At 41.8% G+C, this 17,351-nt stretch overlaps 1 protein-coding gene across 1 annotated transcript in view; it reads left to right on the top strand.

Annotated features, from left to right (window-relative positions):
* Positions 1-17,351, top strand: part of LOC309554127 (A disintegrin and metalloproteinase with thrombospondin motifs 2-like) — a gene marked incomplete at its 5' end in the record, with an annotated part of 1,497,034 nt that overhangs the window by 1,193,210 nt on the left and 286,473 nt on the right. Inside the window, one exon of the mRNA XM_082255680.1 lies at positions 1,107-1,236. Within this exon, the coding sequence (XP_082111806.1) occupies positions 1,107-1,236 (130 nt within the window). The remainder of the gene's footprint in view (positions 1-1,106; positions 1,237-17,351) is intronic.

Raw genomic sequence — 17,351 nt, 5'->3', positions numbered from 1 at the left:
TGTCCAGACACTACTGCCTGCAATTCCATAACTGTACATACAGGTAAGTAAAAAGGGGGAGCAGCTGTGCAGTGAGTGGATCTTGCTATTTTTTACCTTAACCTTACCCTAACACATGTGTTAGGTGACTCTGCATGTGCACATGTGTGCTCACTAAGCCTATGTGTGGTGGCCTTCTAGTGCACGCATGTAATGGCTAAGGCAACCATGACGCCACATACCACTCATTCCGTTTAAAACTTGGGCCATCCATATCATGTTCTGTGTTTATTTTTTTTTTTTTGTTTTTGGTGAAATTCACGTCATGGGGTACTGGAGGCCTTATGGTGAATATCTATTTAAATTTTAGCACCATTGCAATCTTCTTGTCACATATCTTTATGGAGTCCCCCATGTGCATGAAACATTCAAGTTACTCCTGTGTGAACTTTTTGTTTTTGGTACTGTGGACAACATATCGCTATGTAGTTTTCTGACAAATGCCAAACTTTCAAATTGCACCTACAGACATGATTATTTCTGTATGATGTGCAATATAGTACAAAAGATTGCTGTTCTCCACTCAAAAGGTTATGTGCCTGAATGCCATGCTAGGTGTGAATATTTGACACTTGGGGGATATTTTTTTAACAGCTCCTTCCTCTAAAAGTCATGTGCAAACATGCCCCCTCATATTAATAGTCACTGGAAAAGTACGCTATTCTATTGTTGACCAGTATATTGCTCTCTTACATTGGTGCCCAGTGGGAGAAGTGCCTTTTTTTACAGTGGTGGTCAAATGGAAGGAGGAAAGCATCTTACATGGGTGGTCAGTGAAGGATGATTCCACTCATTCCTCTTTTATTTTGTGGTCAGTGGGAAGAAGGATGCCCCCTACATTGGTGGTCAATAGAAGAAAGCATGTTCTTTACATTGGCAGGCAGTGGGCAGAATGCAGCATTCTTCTTACTAACTACAAAGGCCCCTTACATTTTGGTCAGAACTGCAAAAATGCTGACAATAAGAAAGCATAGCACTGCATTCCATATCAGTTCTACAGAGAAACAATTTCATATTAATTACCAGCAGAAATAGTTAGCATTGTAATCTTTTATTTTTCTTTCTAGTGTTCTGTGACCTGTGGCAATGGAATCCAAGAGAGGCAAGTTCTTTGTGGTTCAAGCGACAATACAACAATGAACTGTAGTAGTGAAAAACCAGAAACCACACAAATTTGTAAGCTACCATCTTGTTCTAGTAAGTTATAACCTTTCAGTTTTAATTTCTTTCAAGTATTGTTTATAAGGGGAATGTGGAAATCTGATTGATTGAACCCCTTTTTAAGCAGTAGTAAAGTAGTCTTTATGCATGAGGTATCTTTACATTTACTGTAGCACTATAACCCTGTTGCCATGCACTTCTTTTCTCTTGATGCATAAGAGTGTCCTAATAAAATATGGATAACTCCTGCGCAACCACACCAATCTCCAATACCACTATAAACCAGAACCAATTAATGTTGATGTACCCCAATAATTCTTTTTAGTGCTGCTACTGCTGAACCACGTGTCCACATCACATTACATCACAGTATTCAACAAAAACTATCCAGCGCTGCACCTGTTGAATATATTAGTGGATGGATAAACTGTAACCTATAAATGTCAGTTTCGTGAGATAACCATAAATATTTAACAAAGTGTTCTCAAAGGCTTTTGTAAATTTTTATTAGTAAGCCACATCAAGTGAGCTGGAGAGGGATGGATAAGGGTGGAAATCAGAGACTGCAGAGATCCATGAGTATTCATCAAGAGAGGAGAAATGTGCAGGCAAGCAGTGGCATGTGTGTGTGTATGTATGTATATATATATATATATATATATATATATATATATATATATATATATATATATATATATATATACAGTGGGTACGGAAAGTATTCAGACCCCCTTATATTTTTCATTCTTTGTTATATTGCAGCCATTTGCTAAAATCATTTAAATTCATTCTTCTTCCTCATGAATGTACATATAGCACCCCATACTGACAGAAAAAACACAGAATTGTTGACATTGTTGCAGATTTATTAAAAAAGAAAAACTGAAATATCACATGGTCCTAAGTATTCAGACCCTTTGCTGTGACACTCATATATTTAACTCAGGTGCTTTCCATTTCTTCTGATCATCCTTGAGATGGTTCTACACCTTCATTTGAGTCCAGCTGTGTTTGATTATACTGATTGGACTTGATTAGGAAAGCCACACACCTGTCTATATAAGACCTTCCAGATAACAATGCATGTCAGAGCAAATGAGAATCATGAGGTCAAAGGAACTGCCTGAAGAGCTCAGAGACAGAATTGTGGCAAGGCACAGATCTGGCCAAGGTTACAAAAAGATTTCTGCTGCGCTTAAGGTTCCTAAGAGTACAGTGGCCTCCATAATCCTCAAATGGAAGACGTTTGGGACGACCAGAACCCTTCCTAGAGCTGGCCGTCTGGCCAAACTGAGCTATCGGGGGAGAAGAGCCTTGGTGAGAGAGGTAAAGAAGAACACAAAGATCACTGTGGCTGAGCTCCAGAGATGCAGTCAGGAGATGGGAGAAAGTTGTAGAAAGTCAACCATCACTGCAGCCCTCCACCAGTCGGGGCTTTATGGCAGAGTGGCCCGACGGAAGCCTCTCCTCAGTGTAAGACACATGAAAGCCAGCATGGAGTTTGCTAAAAAACACCTGAAGGACTCCAAGATGGTGAGAAATAAGATTCTAAGCGGTATGTGTGGAGAAAACCAGGCACTGCTCATCACCTGTCCAATACAGTCCCAACAGTGAAGCATGGTGGTGGCAGCATCATGCTGTGGGGGTGTTTTTCAGCTGCAGGGACAGGACGACTGGTTGCAATTGAGGGAAAGATGAATGCGGCCAAGTACAGGGATATCCTGGACAAAAACCTTCTCCAGAGTGCTCTGGACCTCAGACTGGGCCGAAGGTTTACCTTCCAACAAGACAATGACCCTAAGCACACAGCTAAAATAACGAAGGAGTGGCTTCACAAAAACTCCGTGACTGTTTTTGAATGGCCCAGCCAGAGCCCTGACTTAAACCCAATTGAGCATCTCTGGAGAGACCTAAAAATGGCTGTCCACCAACGTTTACCATCCAACCTGACAGAACTGGAGAGGATCTGCAAGGAGGAATGGCAGAGGATCCCCAAATCCATGTGTGAAAGACTTGTTGCATCTTTCCCAAAAAGACTTCTGGCTGTATTAGATCAAAAGGGGGCTTCTACTAAATACTGAGCAAAGGGTCTGAATACTTAGGACCATGTGATATTTCAGTTTTTCTTTTTTAATAAATCTGCAACAATGTCAACAATTCTGTGTTTTTCTGTCAGTATGGGGTGCTATGTGTACATTCATGAGGAAGAAGAATGAACTTAAATGATTTTAGCAAATGGCTGCAATATAACAAAGAGTGAAAAATTTAAGGGGGTCTGAATACTTTCCGTACCCACTGTATATATATTTATATATATATATATACGTATACATATATATGTATATACGTATACATATATTTTATATGTATATACGTATGTATATATATATATATATATATACTGTATATACAGTAAAACCTTGAATTGCGAGCATAATTCGTTCTGGAAACATGCTTGTAATGCAAAGCACTCTTATATCAAAGCAAATTTCCCCAAGGTCTTATATAGACAGGTGTGTGGCTTTCCTAATCAAGTCCAATCAGTATAATCAAACACAGCTGGACTCAAATGAAGGTGTAGAACCATCTCAAGGATGATCAGAAGAAATGGAAAGCACCTGAGTTAAATATATGAGTGTCACAGCAAAGGGTCTGAATACTTAGGACCATGTGATATTTCAGTTTTTCTTTTTTAATAAATCTGCAACAATGTCAACAATTCTGTGTTTTTCTGTCAGTATGGGGTGCTATGTGTACATTCATGAGGAAGAAGAATGAACTTAAATGATTTTAGCAAATGGCTGCAGTATAACAAAGAGTGAAAAATTTAAGGGGGTCTGAATACTTTCCGTACCCACTGTATATATATATATATATATATATATATATATATATATATATATATATATATATATATATATATATATATATATACTGTGTATATGTGTATGTGTGTGTCTGTGTAAATCCAGGAAGTGAACAGTCAGCTGTTTCAGCTGCTCACTTTTAAAATGGCTGCAGCCAGACTTCTTAGATGGAGATTTCTGTAGCATATTTGGCAAGTACAGAATCACAGTACATATAAAATAATATGCAAAGTGGCTGGAAGGAAGCTTCAGAATGGCAAATATGTTTTTATTACAAATTATGTGAGCAGACTGCACTTTCTCTTTAATTTCTCGGTCATATAGCGCTCATCCCTTTAAGGGTAGTGAAGACTTGGCTTCTGCTGGATTAGGGCAATCTTCTGCTTCACTTTCAATTTAGAGCCAGTGCTCCCGCCAGCAAATGTCTAGCGTGATCGCACCTTCTTACAGTATGCGCCACTCGCTCCACATCTCTCCACTCTCCTTGTGTGTCATGTGACCTGGATAGCTACGTCACTGGCTCCTAGCCCATACTTGTTATGCCACAGGCATGGCTTCATCAGAGGGTTCACAGATGGGTGATGTTAGCCGGCTTTTATATACTTATGTTATTTATTTGTATCCATGGTCCATGGCAACCCTCCAAGCTTACATCTGGGTGAGTTTACATATCTGGAGACTATATGGGTACTTGGCACAAAACGAATAACTTTTATTACATACAGCGGTACACCGTGTAGCTACCTCAAAACCACAAATATATAATAGCCTACCGGTGCTTACAAAGTGCAGTTCCCATTTACAAAAAATAAATATATGATACTGAAAATATATGTAATTAAACACAGAATATATATATATATATATATATATATATATATATATATATATATATATACACACACACACACACACACACACACACACACACACACACACACACACACACACACACACACAATGTATTCATTTCCATTCATAAAATATACTACATTAAGAAATCCTCCTATTAAATACTAAAATAATTTATGAATCAGTTTATATCAAATTCAACATTAAGTCCCTTTGGTACCATGGTTTTAAGGTCATAAATTCATCTGGATTCAGCCTTGCTTCATTTTTTCGCTCCCTCTCCATTTTTTATTATATTTTTCTATGCCCCAGAAGGACATACCAGAGGGGTCATTCTTGTGATGTTTCCAAAAATGTAATGATACGTTATGTTGTTTAAAACCTATATAGATGCTATTAAAAGCATGAAAAGTTCTTGGCTCAGACAAAAATCAGTGCAGGGGATTTGGTGTTTTTGTTTTATTTAGAACTGGGATGGGAGAAGGGATGAGTGTGGTATTCCATCTAGTAACTATGCACAATTCTGAGGACAACTGACTGTAGAATGCAGCAAGGCTGCTGCTTCACCCTGCCACTGAAGTGAAGTTAAATTGACTGTTCCCGTTTGAATATTCTCTTCAGGGTTAACAACTTGGCACCCCCTTTTCTCTCACTGCCTGTGTGCTGACACCCGTCCGCTGACTCTAGCCACTGGAGTGGTCCCCTTTCTGGGCAGACCCGTTGGCAAGCTCCCCTGTACTCACGGACACTGTTTTTCCAGAGTTGCTCTGCCTTCACCTCCACAGTCAGCTTCACTGGACCTCTGAGTTCAGCCACACCACTGGTTCACTAGGCCGACTACCTACAACCACCCTCACAGCTGCAGAAGAGGAAACAGCTGTCACCCTCTTTCTGGGACTTAGCTTCCCTCCCAAAGACCCCCTATCACATGTGCCCTTGGCTTTTATAATGTATCCCAGGATGCACCGCTGCTTGTGCCAACCCACTGAGATAGTTACAAAAGCCTGTGCCTCCCTGGCTGGGTTTCCTCCACTGTCCAACAGGCACCCCTATTGGATGCATTGGGGACACTCCCTCAGCCCAGGTGAATCACACCCTGGACACATGCAACAAGCCTAACTATTAATCAGGCTCTCCTGATAAGCAGACAGAGCAACTATACTTTCTCTGCCAAGCACCTACCTAGGAGGGTGCTACATACAGTACATGGTTTTCTATTCTTTTGGCCAAATGTTTTTTTGTCCTCCCAGTATATTAGTAACTGCAGGTGATCAGAGTAGTAGAATTGCGGTATAGGAAGAATCTCATACGGGACAAGGAAGAAAAGCACATTGAAGGCTTTAACCTAGTAGTGTTATTAGATTATGTTAAATATAGAGCAGTACAGAACATCTTTAAAAAGCACTGGCAGGTATTGAGGGGTGTTAAACATTTTTTAACTATTTTACTGGAACACCCAAGGTATATTTATCATTAGGCCCTTACATTACATACAAAAGTAGTAGATTCCCCTAGAAATAAAAAAATGATCCTTTTTTTTTGCATGCGGTAGGTGCTATACATGCAGTAGAGTAAAATTTTAATGACAAAAGAAGAAAAACATTTACATCCTTTAGTACGGGCAAAGAATACAGTATTATAGAATGTATCACATGCCATACTGAGGGTGTGGTATATGCCATCTTTTGTCCCTGTGGTTACCAATATGTTGGGAGGACAAAAAGACCTTTGGCCAAAACAATAAAAGAGCAGAACATCTCTATAGGTTTTAAACAACATCATTTATCACTACATTTTCAGAAACATCACAAAAACGACCCCCTCTGGTATGTCCTTCTAGGGCATAGAAACATATAATAAAAACTGGAGAGGGAGCGAAAAAATTAAGACATTAAGCAAGGCTGAATCCAAATGGATTTATAAACTTTAAACCCTGGTACCAAAGGGACCTAATGTTGAACTTGACGTAAACTGCTTCATAAATTACTTTTAGCATTTAAAAGGGGGATTTCTTAATGTAATATATTTTATAAATGGAAATTGATATATTATGTGTGTGTGTATGTTTGTGTGTGTGTGTGTGAGTGCGTATATATATATATATATATATATATATATATATATATATATATACAGTGGGTACGGAAAGTATTCAGACCCCCTTAAATTTTTCACTCTTTGTTATACTGCAGCCATTTGCTAAAATCATTTAAGTTCATTCTTCTTCCTCATGAATGTACACATAGCACCCCATACTGACAGAAAAACACAGAATTGTTGACATTGTTGCAGATTTATTAAAAAAGAAAAACTGAAATATCACATGGTCCTAAGTATTCAGACCCTTTGCTCAGTATTTAGTAGAAGCCCCCTTTTGATCTAATACAGCCAGAAGTATTTTTGGGAAAGATGCAACAAGTCTTTCACACATGGATTTGGGGATCCTCTGCCATTCCTCCTTGCAGATCCTCTCCAGTTCTGTCAGGTTGGATGGTAAACGTTGGTGGACAGCCATTTTTAGGTCTCTCCAGAGATGCTTAATTGGGTTTAAGTCAGGGCTCTGGCTGGGCCATTCAAGAACAGTCACGGAGTTTTTGTGAAGCCACTCCTTCGTTATTTTAGCTGTGTGCTTAGGGTCATTGTCTTGTTGGAAGGTAAACCTTCGGCCCAGTCTGAGGTCCAGAGCACTCTGGAGAAGGTTTTTGTCCAGGATATCCCTGTACTTGGCCGCATTCATCTTTCCCTCAATTGCAACCAGTCGTCCTGTCCCTGCAGCTGAAAAACACCCCCACAGCATGATGCTGCCACCACCATGCTTCACTGTTGGGACTGTATTGGACAGGTGATGAGCAGTGCCTGGTTTTCTCCACACATACCGCTTAGAATTAAGGCCAAAAAGTTCTATTTTGGTCTCATCAGACCAGAGAATCTTATTTCTCACCATCTTGGAGTCCTTCAGGTGTTTTTTAGCAAACTCCATGCGGGCTTTCATGTGTCTTACACTGAGGAGAGGCTTCCGTCGGGCCACTCTGCCATAAAGCCCCGACTGGTGGAGGGCTGCAGTGATGGTTACTTTCTACAACTTTCTCCCATCTCCTGACTGCATCTCTGGAGCTCAGCCACAGTGATCTTTGGGTTCTTCTTTACCTCTCTCACCAAGGCTCTTCTCCCCCGATAGCTCAGTTTGGCCGGACGGCCAGCTCCAGGAAGGGTTCTGGTCATCCCAAACGTCTTCCATTTGAGGATTATGGAGGCCACTGTGCTCTTAGGAACCTTAAGTGCAGCAGAAATCTTTTTGTAACCTTGGCCAGATCTGTGCCTTGCCACAATTCTGTCTCTGAGCTTTTTAGGCAGTTCCTTTGACCTCATGATTCTCATTAAATATAACCGATCAAAATTACGAGGTTTGTATACCAATGCCAGAAGCCTGGCCAACAAGATGGGAGAGCTGGAGCTGCTGATATTTGAGGAGGACTTAGATTTTGTGGGGATAACTGAGACTTGGTTTGACAGCTCTCATGACTGGATGGCGTCCATTCAGGGGTATTCCCTTTATCGCAGAGATAGAGAAAGTAAAAAAGGGGGAGGGGTATGTTTGTATATTAAGAACAGTATACAGGTAAATATGAGGGATGATATTAATAATGGAGCTATGGACGAGGCAGAATCCCTATGGGTAGAGCTTCAAAGGGAAGGCACGGCGGGGAAGGTAATATTGGGCGTATGCTATAGGCCCCCCAACCAGAGGGAGGAGGGTGAGGCGGACCTCATGTTACAGATAGGATTGGCAGCAAGGATGGGAAATGTCATTATAATGGGGGACTTTAATTATCCAGATATAGACTGGGCAGAAGGAACCGCACACTCAGCCAAGGCTCGGCAGTTCCTAAATGTTTTGCAGGACAATTTCATGGGTCAGATGGTGAATGCACCGACAAGAAGCAATGCGGTACTTGACCTACTGATTACCAACAATACAGACCTGATCACGGATATAGAAATACGGGACAACTTAGGGAACAGTGACCATAGGTCAATTGGTTTCAGTATTAATTACAGTAATAGGAAACACAAGGGTAATATAAGGACACTGAATTTCACAAGAGCCAATTTCCCTAAACTGCGCTCGCTGCTAGAAAATATCAAATGGGATAGAACCCTGGGAACAAAGAACACGGAGGAAAAATGGGAGTGCTTCAAGAGCATACTTAACAAGGGAGTGGGCCAGTGCATTCCACAGGGAAATAAATTTAAAAGAGCAAAACTAAACCCTGGGTGGCTAAACTCCAACATTAAAATGTATATTAGAGCTAAAGAAAAGGCCTTCAAAAAATACAAGACTGAGGGGTCATTGGCAGCATTTAAGCACTACAAAGAGTGTAATAAGAAATGTAAAGATGAAATCAGGGCGGCTAAAATAGAACACGAGAGACATATAGCGGAGGAGAGCAAAAAGAACCCTAAGAAGTTCTTTAAGTATATAAACAGTAAGAAAGCCAGGCCAGAGCACATTGGCCCCATAAAAGATGATAAAGGAAAAATGGCCACTGAGGACAGAGAAAAGGCGGAAGTGTTAAATAATTTCTTTTCTTCAGTCTTCACAAAGGAATCGGGGGGCTACACGAAACCCGCTTGCAAGGCCGAACTAAATAATACACCTCAGGAAGTGCCGCCATGGCTAACAGAGGATAGACTTAGAGCTAAACTAGAGAAACTTAACATAAATAAATCCCCGGGACCGGATGGCTTGCACCCGAGGGTTCTTAATGAGCTCAGCCAGGTGATTGCCAGACCATTATTCTTGATCTTTAAGGATAGTTTACAGACGGGTATGGTGCCAGCTGATTGGAAAAAAGCCAACGTGGTACCAATATTTAAAAAGGGGCCGAGATATATCCCGGGTAACTATAGGCCGGTCAGCCTAACATCAGTAGTCTGCAAAATTTTGGAGGGGATGATAAGGGACCACATACAAGACTTTAGTAATGAAAATGGTATTATAAGTAGAAATCAGCATGGATTCATGAAAAATCGTTCGTGCCAAACCAATCTGTTAACCTTCTACGATGAAGTGAGCTGCCACCTAGATAAAGGTAAGCCTGTGGATGTGGTGTATCTGGACTTCGCAAAGGCCTTTGACACCGTTCCTCACAAACGCTTACTGTACAAACTAAGGAAGGTAGGTATGGATCATAAGGTGAGTACCTGGATAGAGACCTGGCTCCAGGGGAGAGTCCAGAGGGTGGTGATTAATGGGGAGTACTCGGATTGGGCGGGTGTGGAAAGTGGGGTCCCCCAGGGTTCTGTCCTGGGACCAATCCTGTTTAATTTATTCATAAATGATCTAGAGGAGGGGATATCTAGTACAATCTCAGTATTTGCAGATGATACTAAATTAGGCATGCCAATATCTTCTATGCAGGATGTGGAAATCTTGCAAGCAGACCTGAACAAAATAACGGGGTGGGCAACCACATGGCAGATGAGGTTTAATGTAGAAAAATGTAAAGTAATGCACTTGGGTGCCAGAAACCAGAAAGCAAGCTATTCACTAGGGGGTGAACCTCTGGGTGAGTCTAGGATGGAAAAGGACTTGGGGGTACTGGTAGACAACAGGCTTGGCAGTGGCATGCAATGCCAAGCCGCCGCAAGCAAAGCCAACAGAATACTGGGATGTATAAAAAGGGGGATTCACTCCAGAAATAAAGAGATTATTCTCCCGCTCTACAAGACTCTGGTCCGGCCACATCTGGAGTATGCTGTCCAGTTCTGGGCACCGGTCCGCAGGAAGGATGTGCTGGAACTGGAGAAAGTCCAGAGGAGGGCAACAAAAATAATTAGGGGAATGGAGGACATCGGCTATGAGGAAAGACTACAAGCACTGAACCTATTCTCTCTGGAGAAGAGACGATTGAGGGGGGATATGATATCAATGTACAAATACTGTACTGGCGACCCTAGCATAAGGAACAAACTATTCAGAGAAAGGGAATACAATAAGACACGTGGCCACTCACTAAAACTTGAGGAAAGGCGGTTTAACCTTAAAGTGCGTAAGGGGTTCTTCACTGTAAGAGCGGTAAGGATGTGGAATTCTCTTCCACAAGCAGTCGTATCAGCGGGGAGCATAGATAGTTTCAAAAAACTATTAGATGTACACCTTAAAGACCACAACATACAGGGGTACACAATGTACGGTTAAAAGCAAACACACACGCATCATGGGTTGAACTGGATGGACTTGTGTCTTTTTTCAACCTCACTAACTATGTAACTATGTAACTATGTAATTTGCTCTGACATGCATTGTGATCTGGAAGGTCTTATATAGACAGGTGTGTGGCTTTCCTAATCAAGTCCAATCAGTATAATCAAACACAGCTGGACTCAAATGAAGGTGTAGAACCATCTCAAGGATGATCAGAAGAAATGGAAAGCACCTGAGTTAAATATGAGTGTCACAGCAAAGGGTCTGAATACTTAGGACCATGTGATATTTCAGTTTTTCTTTTTTAATAAATCTGCAACAATGTCAACAATTCTGTGTTTTTCCGTCAATATGGGGAGCTGTGTGTACATTCATGAGGAAGAAGAATGAACTTAAATGATTTTAGCAAATGGCTGCAATATAACAAAGAGTGAAAAATTTAAGGGGGTCTGAATACTTTCCATACCCACTGTATGTATATATATATATATATATATATATATATATATAGCTAGATATATTTATATCTATATATATATATACACAGCATCTCACAAAAGTGAGTATGCCCCTCACATTTTTGTAAATATTTTATTATATCTTTTCAACACTGAACAACAGTGACAACATTGAAGAAATGACACTTTGCTACAATGTAAAGTAGTGAGTGTACAGCTTGTATAACAGTGTAAAAGTGTAAATTTGCTGTTCCTCAAAATAACTTAACACACAGCCATTAATGTCTAAATCACTGCCAACAAAAGTGAGTACACCCCTAAGTTAAAATGTCCAAATTGGGCCCAAAGTGTCAATATTTTGTGTGGCCACCATTATTTTCCAGCATTGCCTTAACCCGTTTGGGCATGGAGCTTACCAGAGCTTCACAGGTTGCCACTGGATTCCTTTTCTACTCCTCCATAATGACATCACGGAGCTGGTGAATGTTAGAGAGCTTGCGCTTCTCCACCTTCTGTTTGAGGATGCTCCACAGATGCTCAATAGGGTTTAGGTCTGAGGACATGCTTGGCCAGCCCATCACCTTTACCCTCAGCTTCTTTAGCAAGGCAGTGGGTGTCTTGGAGGTGTGTTTGGGGTCATTATTATGTTAGAATACTGCCCTGCAGCCCAGTCCCTGAAGGGAGGGGATCATGCTCTGCTTTAGTATGTCACAGTACATGTTGGCATTCATGGTTCCCTCAATAAACTGTAGCTCTCCAGTGCCGGCAGCACTCATGCAGCCCCAGACCATGACACTCCCACCACCATGCTTGACTGCAGGCAAGACACACTTGTCTTTGTACTCCTCACCTGGTTGCTGCAACACACACTTGACACCATCTGAACAAAATAAGTTTATCTTGGTCTCATCAGACCACAGGATATGGTTCCAGTAATCCATGTCTTTAGAAATACAAATGTGGCACTAATCTTGTAAGATTAATCAAAGAAATCTTTGATATTAGTGGATAATAAGCAACAGTTCCAATTCTTTCCCATGGATAAATAAAAACTTCCAAAAGAAGGGGAGAGATGTGAAGATCCTCAGCGAGGGAAACCACCACCAGGCACCCGCACACACTGATCCTTACCAGATCCCAATGACCCTCATTACAAAGGTCAAAAGCGCTAATGGCACAAGCCCTGGAAAGCCGGGATCCTTCACTTCTCCTCATTAGATATTATCCATCAAGCGGGCAGTCGTTAAGTCCTTGCAGGGTCGCCATGTGAGGAAACAAAATACCAACACATAGTGTACACTGCTAAAAGGTTTTATTGTCCCCAAAGGATAAAATTGCACTTACTCGACAGCCGCAATTAGAGAGCGTTGCTTATTTCCTCCTCCGTACGGTCGGGTGCTCGCGCATCCCACCAGAAAAATGGCCGCCGTGTCTCTTCCTCGTGTGGCGTGCGTCGCCGTAGGCTCCACCCGACGCGTTTCGTCAGAGCTGACGTCGTCTAGGGGTGTGGTCCTACGGCATCAACGCCATATATATAGGATTGAGACGGGCGGAAGTAATCCAATTCACCACCACCCGGAACCGGCCAGCTTGCGCTCCACCGCCCGGATGTGGGAATGGTAAAGATAAACATAGAGGCATAATAGCCCCATCACTCCGATCGCCACATAATATGGGATCGATTTAGGCAAAAAAGAGGAAAAAAGCCTTTTAAATATTAGACTTTTATAACAGTAACCCCCATCATCAAAAGTCAACACACTGCTTGATCAGAGATCACAGCGCCCTCTGGTGGTCACACTATAGACCACAGAAGGGGGAAAAGAAACAACACTCTCTTCACATAACGGAACAAAGCAAAATATAAAAACATTATGACACATAATTAAGAATTAAAAAAGCTGAAAAGTTGGACAATGAATACAATTTTAAATGTTAACACTCTAAATCAGAATCTTATAGAACACAAAAAATCATATCCAAAACAAGTCAAAGCACAATATATAAAAACTGGGGAACATAGTAATGGGGTAATATCAAGAGTTGTTAATGAACGCATTCAGATCCCATTCTATGTTCAGACCCAATGGGGTATAGGACTTAAGCCTATATATCCAGCTGGTTTCTAGCTTGGAAACCCCCCGGGTCATGTTACTACCTCTCCAGTTTTTGGTGAATCTGTCTATCCCAAGGAAAATGGTTCCCTTCGGGTCCCTCTGGTGGCACTGGTCATAGTGTCTCGAAACACTATGTTTCGGAAACCCCTTGACTATGTTGGCCACATGCTCCTTGAGTCTTACATGGAGCTCCCTTATGGTGCGGCCAACATAGTCAAGCCCGCAAGGACACCTCAACAAATATACTACATATCTCGTAGTACAAGATATAAAAGGCTTGATCTTAAAATCTTGGCCTGTAGAACTAGAGGTGAATGAACAGATTCGCCTACTCCTATTGTGATTCAGCTGACAAATGGCACATTTCCTGCAAGGGAAAAAACCACCCATGGTTTGAAAAAAGGACATAACTCTAGGGGGGTCCCTCACATTGGGAGCCACCTGGAGTTTCAATGGTGGAACCCCTCTAAAAACCAGCTGGGGTTGATCGGGAAGGAGAGGACCCAATACTCCATCACTCTTAAGAACGTGCCAATGTCGGCGAATGATCTTTTTAATAGAAAAGTGCTGTGTGGAGTAGGATGACAAAAATGCGAAACCAAAGGAATCGTTTTTCTCCCTCATCCTTGGTTGTAACAGATCATCCCTATTTCGCACATCAGCCTTTGCTATGGCTTCATCCAAGAGTTGTTCCTTGTAGCCCTTTTCAAGGAACCTCTCTTTCAGAATGGAGGCCTCTCTGAGAAAATCACTCCTCAGTGAGCAATTACGCTTAAGGCGCAGGAACTGACTGACAGGAACGGACTCTAACCACGCAGCATGATGACAGCTGGTGGTGTCAATGAATCCGTTCCTGTCAGTCGCCTTGAAGAATGTAGATGTCAGAATATGGCCCTCTCGCACCATTATCTTCAAATCTAAGAAATGAATCTCAGAGGTGCTGAATTCATATTGTAATTGGATACCTTTATCATTCTGATTGAGAGTGACCATAAATTCTTTAAGGGAATCAGGAGAGCCATCCCATAGGAGGAGGATGTCATCGATGTACCTACGCCAGAGCACAAGCTCCGGCCTAGGCACACCTGTGACGACATCCTCCTCCCATTTGGCCATAAAGAGATTGGCCATACTGGGAGCAAATTTAGCTCCCATGGCCACACCCCTATTTTGAAGATAAAAATCCCCCTTGAACCAGAAATAGTTATGGCTCATAGCAAAGCTCAAAAGGGAGATCAGATAATCCTTTTGAAAGCTTAGAGGGATATCCTGTCCTAAATAATAGGAAACAGCCTCAAGGCCATGATTATGCGAAATAATTGTATATAGGGACGACACGTCCACTGTTGCCAGGATGTATCCCTCTTTCCATTGAATCCCTTTTAGTTCATTCATGACGTGCATTGAATCACGCAGATAGGATGGCATTTTTGACACCAAGGGCTGCAAGAAATGATCTATATATTTGCTCACCCGGGAGGTAACGGAATCAATACCGCTAATAATGGGCCTCCCGGGTGGGCAAACAGGATCCTTATGCACCTTGGGTAGGAAATAGATGACCGGAATTCTAGGGGTCTTAGGAACTAAGAAGTCCTTCTCCTTTTTAGTGAGAAGTTTTCTATCGAATCCTTCTATCACCAACTCCTCCAAAAGCCGTTTGTAGTTCTTAGTGGGGTCTCCCCTCAGAGGGATATAGGTCTCACGATCCGATAAGAGCCTCATCATCTCCTGATCATAGGCCTCAGTATCTAGGATCACGATCCCCCCTCCCTTATCAGCGGGTCTGACCACAATATCTTTACGCTCCTTGAGTGTCCTGAGGCCTCTATTGAACGCAAGATCAGTCCCGCATTTTTTAATCTGCAGCTGATCTAAATCTTTCGCCACAAGGTCTCGAAACACCGTCAGCGACGGTGCCAGGGGTCCAGGGGGATTAAAGGTAGAAGCGTTAGAAAATTGAGTATTCTTTACTCCCATAACATATTCCTGTTTGGGCGGGATAGGGTTGTTTGTGAAATGCCTCTTAATACTCAATTTTCTTACAAATTTTTGAAGATCGATAAACGTATCGAATCTGTCAATTGGTTTAGGAGGGGCATACTTCAACCCCCGATTCAGCACATGTCTTTCATCGGAGGAGATGACAGCAGAACTCAAATTGAAGAGCCCATCATCTTTTAAAGCCGCCTTTTTTTTGTATTGGAGCCTCCTCCCCCCTCTTGACCCCCTTTTACATTTTTTTGCCTTTTGTTTTTCGGTATAGCCCCCTGAAAAAAACGTTGCTGGGGTCCCCCGTTGTATTGATCAGAGGGGTATCCATTCGCCTGGGTATTCTTCCCAAAATAGGGGAAGGGAGTCAATTGACCATTTTGATGAAAATTGGTCATCTGGTTATTAGGCCGCGACTGAACCATCTCCCTCTCATAGGGGTGATTGGTTATGTACCTTTCTGGTTCAGGGGGATTATAGGTCAGAGGAGCAAACCTGTTAGAAACAGGCAACGCATTACCTTGGGCAATCGCCTGAGTTGGGCGTCCTCTTCCTCTCCCTCTTCCACGTCCTCTTCCCCGTCCCCGGCCATTCCCATGGGCAGGTTGGGGGTAGGGGGAGAAGGTTCGCATAACATTAGAGGCTCCAGGTACCGGGGTATCTGGAATTTCCACCGGAGTAACCTCCATAGGTCCCGAGGAGTCTTCTTTAGCTAGCTCCCTTTGCTTGGTCGCCTGCCATTTAAACACATTCCCTGATTTGTAGTCACCAAGGTCCCTAGCAAATTTCTTCTTTTTCTTAATTCTCTGTTCGTTATCCTCTTTTTCAAGATGTTTTTTAAGGGCTTCCGATTTAATTTTATATTCATCCTTCTCCTTGAAGGCCACCAATTTTTCTTTAATTAAATTGATGTCCTCATCCAACTTTTTCAACTTTTGTCTTTTGTTGGACACCATAAAATTCAACAAGCTGATCCCAGCATTGTTAAAAAATAAAAGCCAATCATTAGTGTTAGTACAGTCACTTTGTGGAAATACCTCCCACCTCAGGCTCCTGGGAACCATGCCATCAGCAACATACCTCTCGAAGAAGGCAATGTCCCAATTTGCATGGAGCTCAGCAGTCATGAGGTTTTTCAGTCGCAAAAATAATCCCCCAATATCATCCAGGGTTTCATCTGTAGGGGTAAACACCCCTTCAGCATTAATAACATGTTTTGACCGAAACTCGAAGATATCCATAATATTGGTATGATAGAAAACTTCACAATAAAGTGAAAATATAAAAGCTGCAGCACCAATAAAAAATTCCTTAATCAAGACTATAAAACATAATATTGCTGCGCTAGAATATAATATAAAACATTCAATATGCGAAAAGCAGCCAACACAAATCTTTGGAAACAGAAAGATCAATAGCAATAGAAATACAAATGTGGCGCTAATCTTGTAAGATTAATCAAAGAAATCTTTGATATTAGTGGATAATAAGCAAATCCATGTCTTTAGTCAGCAAACTGTTTTCAGGCTTTCTTGTGCATCATCTTTAGAAGAGGCTTCCTTCTGGGACGATGGGCTTGCAGACCAATTTGATGCAGTGTGCGGTGCATGGTCTGAGCGCTGACAGGCTGACCCTCACCCCTTCAACCTCTGAGGCA

The sequence above is a fragment of the Pelophylax lessonae genome, assembly GCF_965119305.1.
Source record: "Pelophylax lessonae genome assembly, chromosome: 4".
Lineage (NCBI taxonomy): Eukaryota > Metazoa > Chordata > Amphibia > Anura > Ranidae > Pelophylax > Pelophylax lessonae.
Note: the sequence above shows the minus strand (reverse complement) of the source record. Positions and strands in the feature narration are given on the sequence as shown.